The following is a 22,740-nucleotide window of genomic DNA, read 5'->3' as shown; positions in this document are numbered from 1 at the left end:
AGAAAATATGACTTCTGCTGCATTTATTTTCCCTAAGGATAAAAACTGTCAATGAAGCTCTGAAATGTCATCAATTGGATTCTATATAAGGATTCTAGTAGAAGTGTTTCTCCCAGATGAGGGTCAGTGTGCTGCACAAACTCAGACAATCAGATCTGTGTAAAAAGTCTTCAGTTTATTGTTCACAGATTGACATGTTAGAAAGGTTTATGAGGAAAAAACTCAAGCTGGAAAACATTCTACTGACTAAAACAGGAAACTTTAAGCAGTTATGATTTAAAAAAAAAAGTCATCATGGAGATTCTCCTTCCTGAGTAACTACAGCAAGCCCTGCCGCTTCAGATCTTCATAGGTCTTCTTGTTGACCACATTTCCGCTGGAGTCCTCGTACTCCTCCTGTCAGTCCAGATGGGGGGGAAGATGAGAAGTGAGCCCTCACATGTCCACATCACATGTCCACATCATGTTCTCAACAGTTTTCTGGAGGAAACCTCACCTCTGTGTCTGGCTGCCAGCGCTCCAGAGCCTTCTGGGACTTCAGCTTGGCCCACACTGCAACATCCCACAAACATCAGAGGTGACACGCCCCCCCCTCGCAACAAGCACACACATCAAAACCCATCAAGCGGGACACTCACGGGAGACTGCGTCCTCGATCTGTGTGACGTTAGCGAAGTGAGCCGTGTTGGGGATCCCCAGGCAGCGCATGCCGTGAGCGTGCCTCCACTCCTGCAACACAAGACGGGTTTTTTTCCACACCTGACCCCCACACGCGTTTAAACGCACACCCCACATTGACAACGAACACCTACTGCAAAGTGCCTCTGGAAGGCTTTGGGTCCCCTGTAGGTGTAGTTTCCACAAATCTCACAGTTGTAGTTGATGTTCAGACCATGGAGCTTATAGAGCCAGTATGGGATCGGCTGGAGAGGAGAAGATCACAAGAGGAAGCTTCCGATGACTGAAGCTGAGAGCTCGTCACAGAATGATTCGGGTGGCTTTTACCTTTCCATCCCAGCCCAGGGGCAGATTCTTGGGGTTGTAGATGATCTCGTTATCCTCATCTTCGCTCTCGCTCTCACTGAGCTGCTCCTCCTCCTCTTCCTCACGCTCCTCCCCTGTCCTGGCCTGCTTCCGTTGCACGTTCTCGTGTGTCAGCTGCCTCTGCTCCTGTGAAGGACAAGCGAGGCGGCGGCTATAACTTCCGAGGTCACAGCTGCACCAGAAGCCAGTCCACCAGCTCCACACTCACCCCGAGGATCTCCACAAGCTCGTACACCTGGGCCTCCAGAAATGCGATTTCCTTGTTGCGCTCAGTGTCTCTGAGGGGGAGGAGGGGAATATCAATAGAGACGTTAACAAAACACCATCAAATTTAGACTGGATACCTTTTTAAAACTGCTTACTTTTTGGGGCCTTTGGCTTTTGGATTCTTGGCAAACAGAGATGGATCGAGCGACTCCAGAGATTTGCCTTTGGTGCTGAAGAGTCTCTGCGCTCTCTCCTCCAGAGTCCTGGAGCAAACAACATCATGCTGGTTTTTCCTCACGCCCATCAGGCCACAGCAGAAATGTCCAACAAACCCCAGGGTTTTATCACTATTTAAGTTCAACTGCTGGACAGGTAAACTCTGACGTCACCCAGAGGACATTTAGTTTTAACAGGACAACCAAAGAGGTTAAGGCTTTGAAATTGGCTGATTGGTCTCCTATAGTAAAAGACCAATCAGAGCTGAGCAGCACTCACCCTCCACACTTCAGCTCCAGAGCCATCAGAGCAGACTTCAACCTGTCCAACCCCAAAGAGGCCAACTCCTGAGAAACAGAGAAACGCATTAAACAGGAAAGACAACCGCATCAATCAGTCATGCATGAACGCTGTGTACCTCCCAGGATGAAAAGGCAGACAGGTCCAGATGAGCTCCAGCGTGTGTCAAAGCGCTGCTCGTTTCTTTCTGCATCAGAAACGTTTATGTTCAACGTTTCTTAAATCTGAGATCGTGTTCAAACGTTTGGACAAATGAGGAGAACTTACAGGCCAGCCTGGAAAGGTCCCGTTGTCCCATTTTTTCTCAAAGTCGGTCAACACTTTGCCGTAGAGGTCGTTCTGGTCCAGCAGGGGTTTGACCCTGTCGGTGTAGTCCTGCAGGTACTCCAGCAGCATCTCCAAGTATCTGCACAGCCGGCAGCATTTTCCACCTTAATGCTTCGCGTGCGGAAAAACAGCGGAACTTTCGCCGGAACAAACACTTACTTTCTGTACTCAGCATTTTTCCGGTCCTTGGAGATGTCAAACAGTTGATCGAAGGAAGACAGGTATGTGATGTAATCCAGTTTCTGAGAACCACAGGGCAGTTAGAAAGTGCACCTTCATGTGAATCTGGACACGGATCAAGCAGATCTGATGGATCCTGACCTCAGACCCCTTCAGGTTGATGTACTTCAGGTAACAGTCATGGAGGTCCAGGTAGCGGCCGTATCCCTCCTCATCCGTGAACTCCACCATGTCTGAGGCAGACAAAAATCTGGGTCAAACCAGACTCAAACTATTCTGCTCGATTTTTCTAAAACTAAAACAAAGGCTTTAAAATTAAATCCATAAACACTTTAGACCAAATATATATATATATATATTTTTTATCTACAATACAAAAAAAAGACTTAAAGCCGGCTAGTTGCCGGCTTGTGAAGGGAATTCCTACATTTAAGCCCCCCCCCCCAAAAAAAAATGAATTTAGGATCTAGCTCACCAAAGGTGGAAAAACTAAAACAGATGTGTACTTTGAGAAAGAACTCTTGTTTGTTAATAAGAGTTAATGTTTGTAAAAGAGAAGAACAAGATAAAGAATGCTTTGGAGGTGGATCCGACTTACTCTGAGCTTCCTCACTGAGATTTTCACTGGCTTTCATCAACTCGTCAAACTCTGCAGACATGGGGATGGAAATCTACAAGGAAAACATGTTAAAAAACGGTTTAATGAAGGTCACATGACCATCAACAATTCCACATGGATTATGGCCATTACTAAAACACCAAGTGTCCTTCTGCTGACATTTTCTGCAAAACAATCCTGTGATGCACAAAAAGGTTTCCTCCACAACTTTCAGTCGCTCCAAAGAGAGCAGTTCCCCTCAAGCTCTGCAGAATGAGCAACATTCCGGCACAGAATGTGTCGGTCTATTAAACACACATTTGACATACTGAGGGCTTTGTGTTGCGCTTCTGACTGATAATCCAATAATGTCCATACCCCAGAACAGGAAAAGTATTTTTTGATACCTAAGTGGCCGAGTCTATTTCTTTACCTTTCAGTTGTTCCCTACAGTGGGTACCACAGGGAATCATCTTATGATTCCCAGGATGGCCTTCCTAACACAATTCCTAACACAATAACTAACACACTCTATAGTTTAAATCTTTTCCTGATATGAAGCAGCGTTTATAAATAACTCCATCTGTCAAACCACACAAAGCAGTGCTGTTACAACTCTGGATTCTGTACCTCATTGGGGTGCTTCCTGTGAAACTCCTTTATGTGTTTGAGTCTGTTGTAGAACTCAGCAAACTCATTTGGTCCAGAGATGGCAGCGAGCTCGTCTCTCCTCATGCTGCCAAAAGAAAAGAAGAAGAAAAAAAACAGCTGCAGTAAAGAAAAAGAAAAGATTCAGACCTGTGGGTTCTTAAGACTACAACACTCACCCATCTTTGTCTTCATAGGAGTCTCGCAGGTTTGCACTGACATCCATGTATCTCTGACGAAACACATTTAGACACAAGCATTCTTGAATAATTCCATTTTTTTAAAGTGCTATCATCAAAATAAACATCTCAACTTCTTTTGTCATTTTAGTTTCAAAGTCTTAATTATGACGGCCTGTTATTGTTATATTTGTACAACCTTTCTTCATTTAAAGCTACTACAGCTATGCTTTCAGTAGTTTATATTGCATCTCATTTAGATAATACTACTTGTAAAATACATACAAACAAAATGTCCAGATCTGAGAGACAGACAGGTCTAGTTTTGTGAATGGCTTTGAAGGTAAACTCAAAATTTTTAAGTTCAAACCGGAAAATGGAAGTCAATGGAGCTGCTGGATGAATGGAAGCAGCAACACCTACCTGTGTGTCTCCTTATTCTATTTGGACAAATGAGTTCATAATCGGAGTAAAAAACACTTATTCCTTCTCATCATCATGTGTCCTTCTTCTGACTCCACTATATACTTTTTCGCTTTGAGTTGTCTATAGTAGGAAATATAGTAAAATTTTCACTTGTCTCAACAGCTTATGGATGATTGGTCGTCTTTAAGATAGCTCATCTTAAGTTAAGAAGGCAATGTTTCAATGTCTATTTTAAAACTATCTGTAGCTTTTGAACTAATACTATGCTCTAAGCATTGTAGCGGTGGCGTAAGCCTGCCGCTGTGTTAGCATCAACAAAACGTTGTTTTTTTTTTTTAAATTCTACTTACATCGAGCATGGCTCTAATCCGATGGTCGGAATTAATCTGATCCCGAAGCTGAAACAACAAATAACACATTACAACCATTAATTTTCTGTTTTAGGAGGATAACGTCGTGGCACGTAATGCCAACGTTAGCCTGCAGCGGCTAAGCTCACCGTTGACTTTTTCTGTAACATTTCTTTGGTTTTGGCGTCCATGAGCCGCTCCTTCTCTTCGTGATAGCGGCGCTGTTGTTCCAAAATAGTCTCCATGTTTCGGGAATATCTCGTAGTTTGATTGCCTGTTTTCTTCTTGTCTTTTACGCTAAATGAAACCAAAAAAAAGCTACTACGTTTGTTTCTATTGAAGCATTCTAACGTACGCCGGGGTCCGTCACCAGATAAGTTTCTGAAGAAACACCCCCCAGTAAAACGGTTCCGCTTTGATAACCGCTTCCCTAACAGACATACACTAAACTATTACTTTAAATAAAAATACTCAAAGCTTGGTTTGCAAAATTACTTTTAGATCGTGGAATCTCATTAATATAAAATATTTTTGGTTTTGTCACTTTTTTTTAAGGAATGTTGTTTTTAAACTAGACTGGAAGTGTAAATGTTTTGCCTGGAAAAAATGCACTTCATTGCATTGTTCGTGTTTTATAATGTTGTATATGAGCAAGAAATGCAGATTCTCGTTGTTTTTGACAGTTAGAGGCAAATATACATTTGAAAATATGAATTTAAGACTTTCAAGCTAGAAAGACCCACCTTAGAGAGGAGGTGGTGATGCTTCAGAGTATAGCTCTAACAGAGGATGAAGAACAAGAAGTTTAAGTCCTGCATTCCCACAGTCATCAATGAAAATGTGAGGTTTGTGCAAATTACATGGATGAAGTGAAAGTGTTCATCAGGACATAGGGAGAGAGCAGAGAATTCGGTATAATGTGTTTCACAAGGACATGGGTCATCACCAATCCCAATTTCCGGATAGCTTCAACTGACAAAGACACTACCTCCATCGGCAAGGGGGGAGCAAGGGGATCTCGCCTTGCCCAGGGTGTCACTTGGGGGACATCTTTGTGAGTCCTCCCAAAATCAAGGGAGCTGGCTCGGCCCTGGGCTACAAACTGGCTACTATTGAGGAAGTCTGAATCAGAAGGAGGCTGGTAAAACTGACATCTATCATGGATAATCCCTCCTAACCCGTCATCATGCTGTTAAATCTCTCAGTAACATATTCAGTATCAGACTGTGACACCCTTGTTGTAGGTAAAAGTGCCATCATCCACCCTCTCCAAAACCATTATGATGTGCAGAACAACACTGCACAAATTGCGTTGTAGAGTACACTCATTCTGCATTTCAATATTTTACAAATGTTTTAGCCCATGCAATATTTTAAGCCACGCAATGTAAAGACCAATAGCATTTTTTTTGCAGCCGCTCAACACCTTCTGTTTGTTTTTTATTCATTAGCAGTTGTTGATTGGATGCTTTTACTCCTGGATGCTCTGCTTCCACAGGAGACGCAGCGATCAATCATTCAGAGATCGGAAAGTGATTGCTGTCTCTGACTGGCGCCACAGTGTTCTGATTTTACTCCGTGTTTTCCTCCTGTCTGTCCTGACTTTAACCCTTTATAATCTGTTGGGTCTTCAACAGATTCAACAGTGCTGCAAGGACACTAACGGACACACAGAGATAATTTCTTCTTCTTCTCAGAATATCTACCACAAACTATCAGTACTTAATCCTCTCTCATCCTAAACACAGGAACGCTTCGAGGCAGTGTCCTTGCCCCTCTTCTTTATTCATTAGTTACACAAGACTGAACCACAACTGATCATTTAAACACCATTGTCAAGTTCCACCACACAGCTGTGGTAGGACAAAAACTAATTAAGCTGCCAACAAACTAAAAGTTCAGCATCGTGTGCTTAAAAAACTGGATTTAAACGTTTGAAAAACAAAAGATTTAATGATTGACTTCCAGAAACACAGATGTGAAACACCCCCACCCAGGACACAATCTGTTCACATCACAATCCTCTTGAAAAGACATTTATGAAAACTAGAATAAACAGAATAAACAAAAGTTGTCATTCCTTCTCTGTGTGTATCTGATTCTGCCTCTGATGAACCTAAAATATTGTCACTAATTATGCCACACAGATATTTTAATGGCTCATATTGTGTTCCGTTATTGCTGGGTTATTGCTGTCTTTTTTCTTCTTTTTTAATTTTATTTTTTATCATATTTAACCTTTTTCATCTATTATCTACCTTTTACTGCTCATGCATGAGCAAACTACCAAACTGAATTTGTTTTTTTGAACAACTTTGACAATATAATTTATTGTGAATTTATTTTAAATAATCTAGTTAAAAATAATTTAATCCAATCTAGCCACAGGGGTTGCAAGCCAGTTGCCTCTGTGCCGGTCCCAAGCCCGGATAAATAGAGAGGGTTGCGTCAGGAAGGGCATCCGGCGTAAAAATTGCCAAAATAACCATGCGAATCATCCACACCACTTTAGACATACCGGATCGGTCGAGGCCCGGGTTAACAACGACCGCCACCGATGCTGTTAACCTACAGGGTGTCGGTGGAAATTTGACTACTGTTGGTCGAAGAAAGAGGGGAGGCAGAAGGGCCCGTGGCCAGAGAGAGAAGGGAAAAGGCAGGAACATAGGTTTGAGAATAGGGACTCTTAACGTTGGCACAATGACAGGGAAAGGCAGAGAGCTGGCAGACATGATGGAGAGAAGGAAGGTAGATGTACTGTGTGTGCAGGAGACAAGGTGGAAGGGCAGCAAGGCACGTAGTATTGGAGGAGGATACAAACTGTTCTATCATGGTGTTGATAGGAAGAGAAACGGGGTAGGAGTGATTCTGAAGGGGGAGTTTGTAAACAGTGTTCTAGAGGTGAAAAGAGTCTCAGACAGGATGATGAGCCTAAAGTTAGAAATTGAAGGGGTGATGGTGAATGTAGTCAGTGGGTATGCGCCACAGGTTGGCTGTGAGTTAGAAGTGAAGGAGAGATTCTGGAGTGAGTTGGATGAGGTCATACAGAGTCTCCCCAGAGGAGAGAGAGTTGTTATTGGAGCAGACTTTAATGGGCATGTTGGTGAGGGCAATAGAGGTGATGAGGAGGTGATGGGCAGGTTTGGTGTGAAGGAAAGGAATCTGGAGGGACAGATGGTGGTGGACTTTGCGAAGAGGATGGAAATGGCTGTAGTCAACACTTACTTCCAGAAGAGAGAGGAACATAGAGTGACATACAGAAGTGGAGGTAGGAGTACCCAGGTGGACTACATCCTATGTAGACGAGGTCATTTGAGAGAGGTTATTGACTGCAAAGTGGTGGTAGGAGAGAGTGTAGCCAGACAGCACCGCATGGTGGTGTGTAAGATGACTCTGGAGGTCAGGAAGAAGAAGAGAGGGAAAACAGAAAAGAAGACCAAGTGGTGGAAGCTACAGAATGAAGAAACTTGTGAGGAATTTAGGCAGAAGTTGAGACAGGGTCTGGGTGGTCAGGATGAGCTTCCAGATGACTGGGAAACTACAGCAGAAATTATCAGGGAAACAGGTAGGAAGGTGCTAGGTGTGTCATCTGGAAAGAGGAAAGACGGTAAAGAGACTTGGTGGTGGAATGAGGAAGTACAGGAATGCGTCCAGAGGAAGAGGTTGGCTAAAAAGAAGTGGGATGTAGAAAGGACTGAGGAAGGTAGACAGGAGTACAAGGAAGCGCAGCGTAGAGTGAAGAGAGAGGTGGCAAAGGCCAAACAGAAAGCTTACGATGAGCTATATGACAGGTTAGACACAAAGGAAGGAGAGAAGGACTTGTACAGGCTAGCCAGACAGAGAGACAGAGATGGGAAGGACGTGCAACAGATAAGGGTGATTAAGGACAGAGATGTAAAGGTGCTAACAACCCAGGAGAGTGTACAGAAAAGATGGAAGGAGTATTTTGAGGAGCTGATGAACGTGGAAAATGACAGGGAAAGAAGGGAGGAAGATGTGGTTTTTGTGGAGCAGGAAGTAGCAGAGATTGGAAAGGATGAGGTTAGGAAGGCTCTGAAAAGGATGAAGAGCGGAAAGGCCGTTGGTCCTGATGACGTTCCTGTGGAGGTATGGAAGTGCTTAGGAGAGGCAGCAGTGGAATTTCTAACGAGGTTGTTCAATAGGATTATAGAGAGTGAGAAGATGCCTGAGGAATGGAGGAGAAGCGTTCTGGTTCCGATCTTTAAGAACAAGGGTGACACGCAGAACTGCAGCAACTATAGAGGAATAAAGTTGATGAGCCACACAATGAAGCTGTGGGAAAGAGTAGTGGAAGCCAGGCTTAGGAAGAAGGTGGAGATTTGTGAGCAGCAGTATGGTTTCATGCCCCGTAAGAGCACCACTGATGCCATTTTTGCTTTGAGAATGTTGATGGAAAAGTACAGAGAAGGTCAGAAGGAGCTGCATTGTGTGTTCGTAGATTTAGAGAAGGCGTATGACAGGGTGCCGAGGGAGGAGCTGTGGTACTGTATGAGGTCGTCTGGAGTGGCAGAGAAGTATGTCAGAGTAGTTCAGGACATGTATGAGAGAAGTATGACGGTGGTGAGATGTGCTGTAGGTCAGACAGAGGAGTTCAAGGTGGAGGTGGGACTACACCAAGGATCAGCTTTGAGTCCTTTTTTGTTTGCTATGCTGATGGACAGGCTGACAGACGAGGTAAGACAGGAATCTCCCTGGACAATGATGTTTGCAGATGACATCGTAATTTGCAGTGAGAGTAGAGAGCAGGTGGAGGAACAGCTAGAGAGGTGGAGGTTTGCTCTGGAAAGAAGAGGCATGAAGGTCAGTCGTAGTAAGACAGAATACATGTGTCTGAACGAGAGGGATCAAGGTAGAAGCGTTAGGTTACAGGGGGCTGAGGTGAAGAAGGTGCAGGAGTTTAAGTACTTGGGGTCAACAGTTCAGTGTGATGGGGAGTGTGGAAAAGAGGTGAAGAGGCGAGTGCAGGCAGGTTGGAGCGGTTGGAGGAAAGTGTCAGGAGTGTTGTGTGACAGAAGAGTGCCAGCAAGACTCAAAGGAAAGGTGTACAAGACAGTGGTGAGACCAGCTCTGCTCTATGGGTTAGAGACGGTAGCAGTGAGACAGAGACAAGAGGCTGAGATGGAGGTAGCGGAGATGAAGATGTTGAGGTTCTCCTTAGGAGTGACCAGGTTAGACAGGATAAGGAACGAGTACATCAGGGGGACGGCTCATGTTGCCTGTGTTAGCGACAAAGTCAGAGAAGCCAGACTGAGATGGTTTGGACATGTTCAGAGGAGGGATAGTGGATATATTGGTAGAAGGATGTTGGAGATGGAGCTGCCTGGCAGGAGGGCAAGAGGACGGCCAAAGAGGAGATACATGGATGTCTTAACAGAGGACATGAAGTTGGCTAATGTTAGGGTAGAAGATGTCCATGATAGAGTGAGGTGGAAAAGGATGATTCGCTGTGGCGACCCCTGATGGGAAAAGCCGAAAGAGAAAGAAAGAGTTAAAAATAATTTAATCCACGGAAAAGAAAATGTTTTTTTTATTCTCGATAGATATTTGAAAACAGTTTAAAAAATTCAATGAATAAAGCAATTCTATGAGCTCTTATTTTGGGGGATGAAACCGGAAGCTCCTCTCCGCAGACTGACGTACGTGCTGCGTTCAGCGGCGGAGGCACGCAGTCTCCCCGCGCACATAGATGGTATTCACGAAGCTGCCGCGTGAACTGAACAATTGACTACGACGTGGGTTTCGTGGTTGTGTTCTGACAGTCCGCCTGAGAGCACAGGGACCGGGGTCAGCGGAGCCCATCAACCCAGGGCTGCAGATAGGTTAGTCCAGGCTACAGCTCAGGAGTAATGGCGCCTTTGTGCGGCGTTTAGAGGCGCTCGGTGAAGTCAGCACTGTCTCTGGCTGCGGCCTCGCTGACTCTCCTCGCACGAAAGTTCATCGGGTCGAACTGAGTCGGGTTCTGTGTAGGGACGGTGCTAATCCTTTTCTGCCTCTTCAAGCACTCTTTGGAGACTCGTTCGACAGTGGGGTTCGGGTGTGCGGCTTGGTTAATCTCTCTGGTGTGTGGTGGTCAGAACCTGGACGGAGCCTCCCGCAGACGGTTCCGTTGTTGAAGGCTGATGTGACAACAAAAAAAAGAAGAAGCTCGGCAGGATCATTCCTGTTGGTTATTCTGAAAATCTAACTGAGGCTCAACCCTGATGGTTAAAGAATGGAGTCTGCTACTAGTGCTATTTAATACCATAGTTTAGGTATGGAGGCTTCTCGTTAAAGCTGAACCTGCTGGTTTAGGATAAATCTACGGTTATTCCTGCTGTTCCTAGTTTATCTGCATAGAAGCATTGGTTTTTATTTTACTAATGTTCAAGAGAACTTCCTTACCTCAAAGAAGAAATGCATTGTGGATGAAAAGCTGCTCTCTACTATGTTTGGTTTTTGTTTGTTACAGTCAGTCAGTCAATCAAGTTTTACGATTTGTTTCAGAGCCTTCCTCCAGTTTTTATCTGCTCTTGGGGCTCGGCATGTCGGATGAAGATTCCAGAGCCAGCTCAAGCTCCTCTTCATCTTCATCTTCAAACCGGCAACAGGAGACCAACTATCTGAAAAAGAAAGACAGCAAAGCCAGCATGAGCAAGAGCTCTAAACTACTGTCCACTAGCGCTAAAAGGTCAGTGCTGAGTTTTATACTGTACTCATCGCTTAATGGAAGATCTCCTTGGTCCTGGATCTTCTCTTACTTAGGAAAATCCAGGACTAGTCCTCGAGACAGATTTAGCATGTTTGAGATGCTGATAATCATCCTTTTTATCGGCCTACAAAACATTGTGCTGATATCATTGAGCGTCAGTGTTCTAACTTGATCTGGAAACAGGGTTTCGGATCATGAATGCCAACTGGTACTGATAAGGTGTCCCTCATGGCTCCATTCTTGGACCACTGTAGTACAACATATGAGGAAACAAATCTTGTGTTTTCCTTCAGAATTCAAAAGGAGCTGGCTGACATCACACTGGATCCTCCTCCCAACTGCAGGTAAATGTTTAATTTTGACAATATGCAGGTGAATGTAGTGATTTCTGTGATACAGGACTTGAAAATAAATTATTATATTTGACTAACATTTCACAAAAGAAAAATACTGTTGGTTTGACAAGTTTTTCTGTTTAATGTGAGCTTCCTGTTTTTTTGGTGGGCGTTTTTTTTTTTTTTTTTTTTAGTGGTTGGCTTTTATCCTCTAAGGGACTTTCTAGCCTATCCGAGGTCAGGACGGCTGGAGGGGAACGTTTGAGGTGATAAAACCTGTTGCAAGCTGCTCCAAGTTAAACGAATCTCAACTGGAATACCGCTGAATAGAATATCGAATATAGAACAGAATATTTAAGGGGGATCCCAGTAGAGTTTTCTCCTTTTTTATTTATTTTTTGGTGTGGGGGGGGGGGTGAATGCACATGATTGGATTTCAGAAACTGGTCTAAAATGTGTCACCATTTGAAAGTCCATTTCCCGATTTTTGGTGGAGAAGCGGAGTTTAGTTTAAAATCGAAATTATTGAGCATCAGTATTCAGCAACGTCATAGAAAAAAGGATCTTGGTGGAACGCTTTCAGCGTACTTCAAAACGGCGTTTAAATCAGGACCTATCTGTATTGCTGTTCCTGTTTCTGTATATAATAAAGTTCTTCCATGTGCGTTTGGTGAGACGGTCGTTATTACTGCAGAGAGCCTCCTTTTCCTCCCCCGCCATAGTTCTTCATTCATACAGACGCCCACACGGTTCTTCCATTTCAACCTATAGTCTATTAAATAAAGGTCAGCCATATGAAAGAGCTCATCAGCTCTCTTGTTCCGTGCAAAATAGTAAATCCTCTAAACAAGTTAGATGTAAGCTAACAGCAAAACCAAATCAGACTAGAAATCATCAGAGATGCTCACAGATCTGAGTGTAACTGTTTTTTTTTTTTTACAGTGCTGGACCCAAAGATGATAACATCTATGAGTGGAGGTCAACCATCCTGGGCCCCCCGGGCTCTGTATACGAGGGAGGGGTATTTTTTCTGGACATCGCTTTCTCTCCAGATTACCCCTTCAAACCACCCAAGGTCAGAATCTCTGGAGAGAAAAAAACCTGTAGCTCCGTCAGGAGCTGTTCCACAACACTGTCTGACGTTTTGCTGAAGATCTGACTTACAGATGTAGATTTGTGGGTTTTATATGCAGAAATTCTAAGTTCATCTGCTATTGATCTTTGAGAAAATATTCATTACAGATGTTTTTGTTTCTATTTTTGTCTTCATGCTGTCTTTTCCAAAGTTGGTTTTCACTGGAAGAGTCAAAGAAGACCCACATTTTCAGGATGTCAAGAAACTGACATGTTATGGAAAAGTTGATGTCAGACTGTTGTATTCAGAACATTAATGAAAACATCTGCAGAAGTTCGTTTTTTTGGTAATGTTCCCTTAGTCTGAATCAGTCAGAAATCTTTGGATCAGATACAAACGGTCTTCAGCAGTTTACTGTGTCCAAACATCCATGAAAAGCTGAAAGCTTCATAAGCAGCAGAGATGAATTCAGTCTTTACATCTAAGAATTAGTGGAAAAGACTGCTGCTGGAGTTGAAGCTTCAAGATTTTGTGGGTTTCAGCTGTCACTTAAATGAGTCACTCTTGAACCAGAGATACTTTGAGCGAGGACGGAAAGAAATGGACCCAGTTGACGAAAGTCTTCTTTTCCAATAAAAGTAAACCTTAATTTCTTTTGGAAATCAAAGTCCTTGAGTCTGGAGATTAAAAAAAAAATGCTTAGAATCCAGTCTCCTCCTTCAGTGGTGATTTAGAGGTATTCTCCTGGTAAAGAAAGTATGGAAAGAATATGAAGACACTAGACCAACAAAGCAGACAAGAAAAAAAGTAGTTTTCCATAACATCTCAGACGCTGCACCGATGCAGGAATTTAAGCCCAACCAAGAACTGCTTCTTTGACCTTTGGCCGCTACGTTCCACAGCGAATCATCTCTCATCTAATTCACAGCATCCTCACTCACGCCCTCATCTCCTCATTCACTAGATTAATCCATCTTCTTTTTGGTCTTAATCTGGGCCTCGTTCCTTTCAGGACACGCAGTTAAACTCTGCGATTTCAAAAAAAAAACAAACGACACATTTTCATATTTTTGTTTATCAAGTTTTATTATCTTCAGCTGTATAGTGTGTTCATTAAAAACATTGGAACTGTATCAGTTTGTGGGATACATCTATTTATCAGTTTCATTGTTTTGAACTAAATCATATTATTGAACGTCTTTGTTTTATTTATTATTAATGTAGATCTGCCTGGTTAGACTTAAACTGAATGTGAAAAAGCAAAAGTGGTGGTTGGTGTCTCCATTTGTTTCCAGGTGACATTCCGGACCAGGATCTACCACTGCAACATCAACAGTCAGGGCGTCATTTGCCTGGACATCCTGAAGGACAACTGGAGTCCAGCTCTGACCATCTCCAAGGTTCTGCTGTCCATCTGCTCGCTGCTTACCGACTGCAACCCCGGTGAGTGCTGCAGCTGACCCGAGCTAATGGTAAAACACTGAGATGGATCAGTGGCTGAGGTTTTTGAGGGTAAATTTGGATTCAACCATTAATTATTCAAGGGATGAGGAGCACATTTTTCCTGTAGAAGTGTGTGAACTTTAGCACGTTCAGAGTCCAGATGTTGGTGTCTCCTGAGATGATGAAGCAGCAACCTTTGGAGCAGTGATTTCACTGGTTCCACCTTTTTATTTTGTTTGTTGCAGGCTGTTATTCATGTTCAGACTCTGTTCTGAGTGATTTATCGTGGACGTCTGCACAAACAGCTCCACAGTTTTTTATTTCTTCAAGTTTGTCACTGAAAATGTATGAAATCCGATCTGCATCTCCTCTAACCTTAGCGTCTGACCCATCTTCTTTAAATCAATAATCAGACATGCAGATTTCAAGCTGATAGATGAGCTGATCTGATCAATATGCAATGAAGAAGTCCTAAATAAAGGCGCTTATTGGAGCATATGTTATATGAGAAACAATTCTGCAACAAGTGTCACGTCCTGTTTCAGTGAGACCTGCTGTTGGGCAGTAAAGGGGTTTCTGTTCTGACCTGCCCTCTGCTTCTCCTAACAGCGGACCCTCTGGTGGGGAGCATCGCCACGCAGTACACCACAAACAGACCCGAACACGACAAGATAGCCAAACAGTGGACCAAACGCTACGCCACATGATCGCCCAAGCTGACCCCATCACCGCCGCCGGGGGAGGGTGGGATTTTATTGTGAAATGTATCTTTGTTGTATCTTTTAAGTTATGCGTTCCAGCTGGAAGACCGTGTTAATATTAAAGATGAAACGTGTGCTCCTGTTGCAAACGCAAGGGGTTTGTGTTGTTTCTAACATACGGTCATGCTTGTTTCCAGTCCTCTAAAAGTGACAAATTAAATCATCTAAACATAACTTTTATTGATCTGTGCTTGCATATGTGTAAGTAAATACAAATAACTTTAAGGAAATGCAGTTTCTGTCAGACAAATCCACCATCGGAAAAAAAAATCATTACCGCTACCAGGACGAAGCTGGATCTTCATTTCATCTAAAGCAAAAAGAAGCTAAATGAATAGTTATACTTTAGTGGAATGATGGGTCTAAATGGAGATCCGCTGGATCCCGTTTAAATTACACATGTGTAAAGTTTAGAAATATCAGGCCAGGTAAGCTTCCTTCCACCTGTGCTTGGCCCTTTCTCGCTCATGCAGACCCATCTCTGAATTCATACCATTAGTAGGCAGATGCTGGCTCTCACAGTGACAGATCTGGTTTGTGGGAGATCATAAGAACTTAACTAAGGCTGTTTCTAAATGAGTCATTGTCTGTCAAGCAGCTTAGCACTTCAGTTAGTTTTAAACATCCTCTGCAGAGAGTTGAAAATCAACATGGTCTGTGCTCCTTTGCATCTTGGCAGAGGAAGGGAAAACTTGATTTGAGAGTGCATGGGATGGTCGGTTAGCTGGGTGAAAGGTTGGTTAAGACTTGTGCTTGGTGACCGTCTCCACCCACAGCTTTAAGCTTCTTCCATTGCTTGCACTGCTGTGCAGCATCCTGGTCCACCTCACCTTCGCTCTCAAAAGGAAGGTCAGCTGCAGCAAGTGTATGAGTGTAAATGACGAAGACTCAAGAGGAACGGTGAGGTTACAGGGAGCGTTTGCAAAAGAGGTGAAGCGTACAAGAGTAGGAGGAGGTGGTTTCAGGTGTGACAAAAGAGAGTCGGCAAAAATGAAATGATGGAAAAAGAATGTTGACGTTGAAGCCACCAGGAAGGAAGATTAGAAGAAATCAAAATAGAGGTGAATTATGATCCACTGTGGTGATCCCTGAAGGGAGCAGATGGCTCGTACTGTAAAAAACATGGACAAAGTGTGTTGATCCATTACCTCTTGATAACATTGAAAAGAAAATGTGATCGTAGGGAAATGTTCGGATGATTTCACATTTGGGTGTTAGCTACCAAGCTAATGGCTAATATGCTGCAAACAAACCAAAATTCCGGCGATAAACCTCGTTAATTCAATATTAACATGTTAAAGGAATGTACTCAGGTACTCACTTGCTGTAAAAGTAACTAGCACTTTGTAAAAGTAAAATAACACAGGCGATGGCAAATGCTATGTTGCAGCCACAACGCATGCGCACAAAATAAACATTGCGTCAAAACGACGCGACTTATCATTATATTTTTTGCGACGTTTTATCTAGACTAAATGGGAATTATTTGCATTTATATCTACTTTAAATATTTTTTTTTAATTTTTGTTTTATTTTATGCCCCTAAAAATTTATTTATTTTATTTATTTAATGTTTGAATTGAATTTTGAATTGTTTTATAACCATTTGAATAAAGCTTGATTTTCACTCACACAAACTTTTTTTTAGATATTTAAAATACATTCTATTTTTACAAGCCACTAAACACACACACACACATATATATATATATATATATATATATATATATATATATATATATATATATATATATATATATATATATATATATATATATATATATATATATATATATATATATATATATATATATATATATATATATACACACACACACACACACACACACACACACACACACACACACACACACACACACACACACACACAATATCATCATGATGCATTGGATTATAATAATTTTATTTTTGCAAACATTCAAATATTAATGAAAATTGGTTTTAAATATGCTATTGAGTTTTATTGTTAGTTTAACCAAATATTTATTCATCAAAAATATAGATTATAACTAGAACAAAGGATCAGTGTCTGTCTAGAATCAGTGCGTGTATAAAACTACATTTACCATGAGCACAGAGGTCAGAACTGCGCAGCCGTGGTTTTGATAAAGCATGCTGGGTAAAAATTCTCCCTCTTTCCGGCTGGTTCGCCATCATGTAAGCGAGACTTTTCTTCCACTACTGAATTAAACAATCCGTCTAAATCCTCCCGTTTACCTTAAAGCCTGTACTTCATCTTTGTGACACAAACAAACAACCTTTTAATAAAGTATAATAGCGGACTATTTTTGTAAATAAAAGTCATCTTATTACCCTAAACGGTAGTGCTAGCGCTGTTAGCTTCAGTCCTTTCGCCGAAGCGGTAATGTGTTATTGCGGGGATTCAAACGATCAGAAGACACTGAAAAGACTTTAGGCTTTAAAACAGTCAAATTAAAACAAGTTTCTCTGATATAGTTCTTTACTGCAGGAGTTTGTGTCTGTGAGGGTTCTCTCAAACATAATCACAGCTTCTATAGTTGTTGCTAAAAGCTTTTTTTGCGTCTCGTGCTGCAATGAATCACCTAAATACTTAAGTTTTGAAAGTGTCAATTCACTTGCAGTTTGCCATCATTCTTGTGTCTTTTATGAAGGAATAGATTTGTTGATCTATTTGGTTTCTCCTTGTTTAGATTAAGTCACCATGGGCGCATATAGATATATGCAGGAGTTATGGAGGAAGAAGCAGTCTGATGTGATGCGCTTCCTCCTCCGTGTCCGCTGCTGGCAGTACCGGCAGCTGTCCAACCTCCACCGTGCTCCCAGACCCACCAGGCCCGACAAGGCCCGTAGGCTGGGTTACAAGGCCAAGCAGGGTGAGTGCATCATCGTCCTCCTCAGTATCTTTGTGTGGTACCCATCTTAACCCCTTTGCCCCCCCCTCCTAAACAGGCTACGTCATCTACCGCATCCGTGTACGCCGTGGAGGCCGCAAGCGCCCCGTGCCTAAAGGTGCCACGTACGGCAAGCCAGTGCACCACGGAGTGAACCAGCTCAAGTTTGCTCGCAGCCTGCAGTCCATTGCTGAGGTTAGTTGATGTTCTGGCATATTTTCTGAATGACGGTACAAGCAATTGATGTCAGATCGTTCCTCCATAACTACATGTGTGACTATAGGGAGGACGTCTTGCTTCTGGGAAGAATTGGTCAGGTGTGATGAGAATCTTTATTTGTAATGAAACAGTTTAATTTCCAGGATTTACAGCATTTGCCGGAGTAAACATGTATGTGGTGTCTGTCTCTCCCCAAAGTTCCACTGCCATCATCTATTGATCTATTTTCCCTGTGGTATTTTAGTCATGAATATGCAGTTTTTAGTCAAAATCCAAAAACTTGTGTTGTTATCTAGTACACGGGTTCTGCAGAGTGGTAGTAGTTCATTAGTAATTACCCCTGACTTGTGGGCAGGACTGTTGGTGTGGAGTAACCCCGCCCCCTCCCTGTTGCTGAGAGCTGTCTGTTTACACGGTCTCCAGCTAGCTTACAGCCTCTCGCATCGCCAACTCGAGCTAACATTACCGGTGCAACAAAAATGGCGAGCAATATTAGAGCTATCAGCCATTCAGTTTTGAGCCAGCTCAGGTGAGGAGAACAGACGTACATTAGAGCAGCCAAGCTCTTTTTCATCTGCTCCTTAGCCACAACAATTAAAATAAAAAAAATACTTAGAAATGCAACTTTGAGCTTGATTTATGTCCACCATCATCAGAAAAATGCAGCAAGAGCTTGTTAAAAACACCAAAGAACAGTTTTCATCTTAGTCAGTGGGTCTAAAGGTTTCATGGGGGGAAATGTACGATGTAATCTCACGGTTTTTTATGTTTTTATTTTTTAAAGCAGCCTACGCTGCATTTTTTAAATAATAATTGTGTCAGACTTCATTTTTGGTTTGTCTTGTGGTCACGTATAAGGCGATGAAACTCTGCCTTTGATTAGATATTGGCTGAAGAAAATAACCTAGATTTTTGTCAGAAGACGGACTCAGATGGGCTGTTCTGGTTTCGTGTGAGAACTCCTCATTCTCTGCAGTCAGTAGCAATTGTGTGAACCGTTCGACATAAAGTGTGTGAACATCTGGGTTTAGGATATTGTCGTGACTCCTGTCTGCAGCAGAGTTAGAGCTTTTAGCTGCAGCTCGGTCTTCAGGTCAACTGTGGGCATGAACTAAACTCTCAGGTTGTGCTGTGTGAGGACGCTTCACCGCCAGAGCTGAACAGATGTTCATCTGCACAGTAGACAGCTGTGGATGAAACATCTCCTTGGAAAACAATCTGAACTTGATCGTTGTTTCCACGTTCACAAATGACTAGGAAACGTGCATCAGTGACTTGATGGAGTCCCAGATTGAAAACAGATTGGCTCTAAAAGTGCGTTTAGTGTTGAAATTCTGTTTTGATGTTTGCTTCACCCTGGGACAGACTGGTGACCTGTCCAGGGTGCCCCCTACCTTCGCCCACAGATGGCCGGGATAGGCTCCAGCAGCCATGTGACCCCACAGGGGAATAAACGGAAGAAGATGAATGTTAGCTTCATTACCAGTATTATCTGATTGGAAACCTGAGGCTGAACGATCTTAACGAAACCTTTTCCTCTTGTGGAGGTGTTGTGTGTTCATGTGTTCACTTGAATAATGAGCTGTAGAAGTTGGGTAATGATCAGGCTTCTGTGGTTAGATGAACATCTTGCTGTAGATCATTTAGTTTGAGTTCCTGAGCCTGTTGTCTCTGGACCTTCTGATGAGCTTTGGAGAGCTAACGCAGCTTCACCTCCATTTTCAGGAGCGTGCTGGTCGTCACTGCGGAGCCCTGCGAGTGCTCAACTCCTACTGGGTTGGGGAGGACTCCACCTACAAGTTCTTTGAGGTGATCCTGATCGACCCCTTCCACAAGGCCGTCAGACGCAACCCGGACACCCAGTGGATCACAAAGGCCGTGCACAAGCACAGGGAGATGCGCGGGCTGACATCTGCAGGAAAGAAGAGCCGAGGTCTGGGCAAGGGCCACAAGTTCCACCTGACCATCGGAGGCTCCCGCCGCGCCGCCTGGAAGAGGCGCAACACCCTGCAGCTGCACCGTTATCGCTAGTCTGCGCCACACGTCTGTACATTCAAAGAAATAAACCTTTTTATGGTGATCAGCGTCTGAATCAATCCCTACTTCACATCCAACGACTTCTTCTCATTTACAGTTTTTCTAGCTGCTCAGCCCATCGGGTTGGATGAGCAACATTAGGAAAGTCATAGTTAATGGAAAACGACCAGCAAACTGTGAGGGAATCAAATATAATGGCTTTCAAAACAAAACTGAAAATGCAGCGAGAACAACTATTAGAAATTCTAAGTCATTTGCATTTCATGGGAATTGTTAAACTGATGAATTCAGTATCTAACTGAATCATTTTTCTAAACTACAACACACAAATACCTTTTTAAATGAAAAGACCTTAGTTCCAGAGTTTCTCAATAACATGGTGGTTGTTAAAGCTCACACGAATCTCACCATTTTTCTAAATGAAGTAAATAAAATGACAACCAGCAGCATCTGAGTTCATGTTCTCCACAAACCGCGGTGAAGTCATCACAGCACAGAGGAACCACTTCATGAGAACTCAGAGAACCAACCAAAGTGACTTCAGAGACTATGAATATGCTCCATGCATCCTATTTACATTAAAACCTCACATCTCATTACAAGAAATCAGAAACATTTCAAATCTAAACTGAATTAAAGCCTTTAGTCTGAATTTAGTTTTCAGACAAATTTTCTTTTTCAGTGAAGAAGCTGAAACTGTTTCTGCTCAGAGGTGAAAATCTTTCCATCAAAAACAGTTGGAATCACATTAGATCAGTACGGTCCTGGTAACCCGTTGTCTGGTATTTATGAATCCTAGAATGTAAATCCAGAAGCAAGATCCCAAACATTCTTCAGTTTGGAGCCTTTTCTTTATGAAATCACTGATAAAAAGCAGCTACAAACAGAGAGTTCTGGAGAGAGGAACAAAGTTAAATGTTTGGACTTGCACATAGAAACAGGTGGACAACATCTAAGTTCATTGAAGCCGCTTCCACCCATCAGCTGCTGATGTTTGGTTCTGACCCGAGGCGTCTTTGGGTTTGTGAACCTCCAAATGACTAATAGTGTTGAGTGACAATCAAGTGGTTTCTGAATCAGCTGCAGCTTTAATACAGTCCTTGGGCAGTGTAGGAACTTTAGAACTGTTCTCCTGGTTCTGGTCCATATTATGGTTCCAAATGAGCTGCAGTTTTTTCCAGTCTAGATTGGATTGAAACAAAGCATTCAAAGTCTCACCTGCAGCACTTTGGAATAATAGTGATTTACACTCACATATGATCACATTGACTGGATTTAAATCCATTCTAAAGGGAAGAAAAAGCAGCTTTTTTTAAAAAAAAAATGTTAGCATACATTGCTTTATAGTGTTTTCTAGATAAAAAATAAGTTTGTTTCTAGTAAATAAAGCCAAAAACGCACTTCTTCTGCATGTTTACAGGTTCAAAGAAACAAAGTTTCTCAATAAATCTCTCAAAAAAGAGGAAGTTACTCAGTAATTAAGGGGATCATCTCTTATTTACGGTCGGTATTTTTTTATTGAGAAGTATTTCGACAGTTGTACATTTTCCGGCTTTGATTATTCTAGTTTCGTGAGCATCACAGCGCAACTCAGTGGTCATTTTAGGAACTGCAGTTCTGAATTTCCCCCTTTGGGTTTTTCTGCATTGAGGAAAGAACTTTCTTGTCAAACTTGGGGAGCTGGAGGTTCTTCCTCCCTTTGGACAGAGCTGCAGTTTTGGAAACAGATCTGGGGTTGAAAATAAGAAGATCTGGTGACATTCAGGCTTTTTTTTTAGGTTGACAGAGCAGAGGACACACATTTTCATGACAGGAAAGTAGCAGTGACTCACAAGTCAAATGGATGTGTGTATGTGTGTATGTGTGTGTGTGTGTGTGTGTGTGTGGGGGGGGGGGGGGTCTATTTTTCCTTTTTTTTTGGGCCACGTTTTTTTGTTTTGAAGTTTCAATGGAAGAAAAAATATTTAAAAAAAATTAAATTCTCTCCATTCAGCCATTACAACAATAGCAGCTTTCTTCAACAATATTTAAATGATGCTTTCTCTTATTCAGTCTTATTTTAACACCCCACCCCAAGAACAAGAGTGCCTCTCCTTAGACATTGACAAAATGATGATTATAAACTGAATTGTTTTTCCTGTTAAGAAAAAACTTGGGCAAATAGGTTTGGCTTTTGGAGCAGCTGAATAGAAAGCTGTGAATCCTGTTGGCTGCTTTTATAAAAAGCTTTGTCTAATTAATGTTTATTTATTGTTTATTTTATTTATTTACAAATGGGCTTTTCTGGTCATTAAAGATGATAAGAGATATTTTCTAACATGAACATTAAAAAAAGTTACAAATGTAGTGATGTCAGGTCACTTTAGTCTGAGTGAGCTCTGGATTGCTTTAAAGTTAGATGAGATGTGCTGGAACAGTCCTGCAGATGCGCTGAAGCAGCTCCAGGGTGACACTTCAGTGATCGCTTCAGTCACTGTCCAACACGAAGGAATGCTTTGTAAAAACTCGGGTCTGTTCTTTAGAGCTGTGCTGTGATGGCCGCTGAGATCATGGTGTTTCTGTCGTGCATCCTCCTCCAATTCCACCACAGAAAATGAGAAAAACGCGTCACCGTTTCTCTACCAGGATGCACTAAAACCTCCGGTTGAACCTGAATCCCCAACCCCACTTGGCACAGGTTGTTACGCATTACACACTCACACCTGCTCCTACACAAACATGCAAATGAATGTGCGAGTGGAGACAAACAGGTTCTCATGAACACATTTTGTCACACAAACTTTGCCAGTCTC

At 42.4% G+C, this 22,740-nt stretch overlaps 3 protein-coding genes across 3 annotated transcripts; 2 read left to right on the top strand and 1 right to left on the bottom strand.

Annotated features, from left to right (window-relative positions):
* Positions 1–154: 154 nt before the first annotated feature.
* On the bottom strand, positions 155–4,875 carry sf3a3 (splicing factor 3a subunit 3). The gene is made up of 17 exons (XM_004074097.4): positions 4,625–4,875; positions 4,476–4,523; positions 3,700–3,752; positions 3,503–3,608; positions 2,873–2,945; positions 2,416–2,507; positions 2,254–2,336; positions 2,035–2,173; positions 1,886–1,954; positions 1,747–1,814; positions 1,407–1,514; positions 1,253–1,322; positions 1,006–1,170; positions 813–923; positions 639–729; positions 497–552; positions 155–396 (listed from the first exon to the last, which is right to left on the bottom strand). The coding sequence occupies exons 1-17, from the start codon at positions 4,718–4,720 to the stop codon at positions 319–321; spliced, it is 1,506 nt and encodes a 501-aa protein (XP_004074145.1). The 5' UTR covers positions 4,721–4,875; the 3' UTR covers positions 155–318.
* Positions 4,876–10,110: 5,235 nt separating this feature from the next.
* LOC101154878 (ubiquitin-conjugating enzyme E2 E1) lies at positions 10,111–14,963 on the top strand. The gene is made up of 6 exons (XM_004074098.4): positions 10,111–10,315; positions 10,980–11,163; positions 11,478–11,528; positions 12,462–12,594; positions 13,890–14,037; positions 14,647–14,963. Exons 2-6 carry the CDS (start codon positions 11,018–11,020, stop codon positions 14,742–14,744), a joined length of 576 nt encoding a protein of 191 aa, XP_004074146.1. The 5' UTR covers positions 10,111–10,315; positions 10,980–11,017; the 3' UTR covers positions 14,745–14,963.
* A 1,905-nt stretch (positions 14,964–16,868) lies between these two features.
* Positions 16,869–19,991, top strand: rpl15 (ribosomal protein L15). Its single transcript, XM_004074096.4, has 4 exons — positions 16,869–16,976; positions 17,492–17,674; positions 17,751–17,887; positions 19,637–19,991. Exons 2-4 carry the CDS (start codon positions 17,503–17,505, stop codon positions 19,940–19,942), a joined length of 615 nt encoding a protein of 204 aa, XP_004074144.1. The 5' UTR covers positions 16,869–16,976; positions 17,492–17,502; the 3' UTR covers positions 19,943–19,991.
* Positions 19,992–22,740: the final 2,749 nt, after the last annotated feature.

Source organism: Oryzias latipes, chromosome 11 (genome assembly GCF_002234675.1).
Source record: "Oryzias latipes chromosome 11, ASM223467v1".
In the NCBI taxonomy this organism is placed as follows: domain Eukaryota; kingdom Metazoa; phylum Chordata; class Actinopteri; order Beloniformes; family Adrianichthyidae; genus Oryzias; species Oryzias latipes.
The sequence above is the reverse complement of the archived record's forward strand: the minus strand, read 5'-3'. Positions and strand labels throughout refer to the sequence as shown.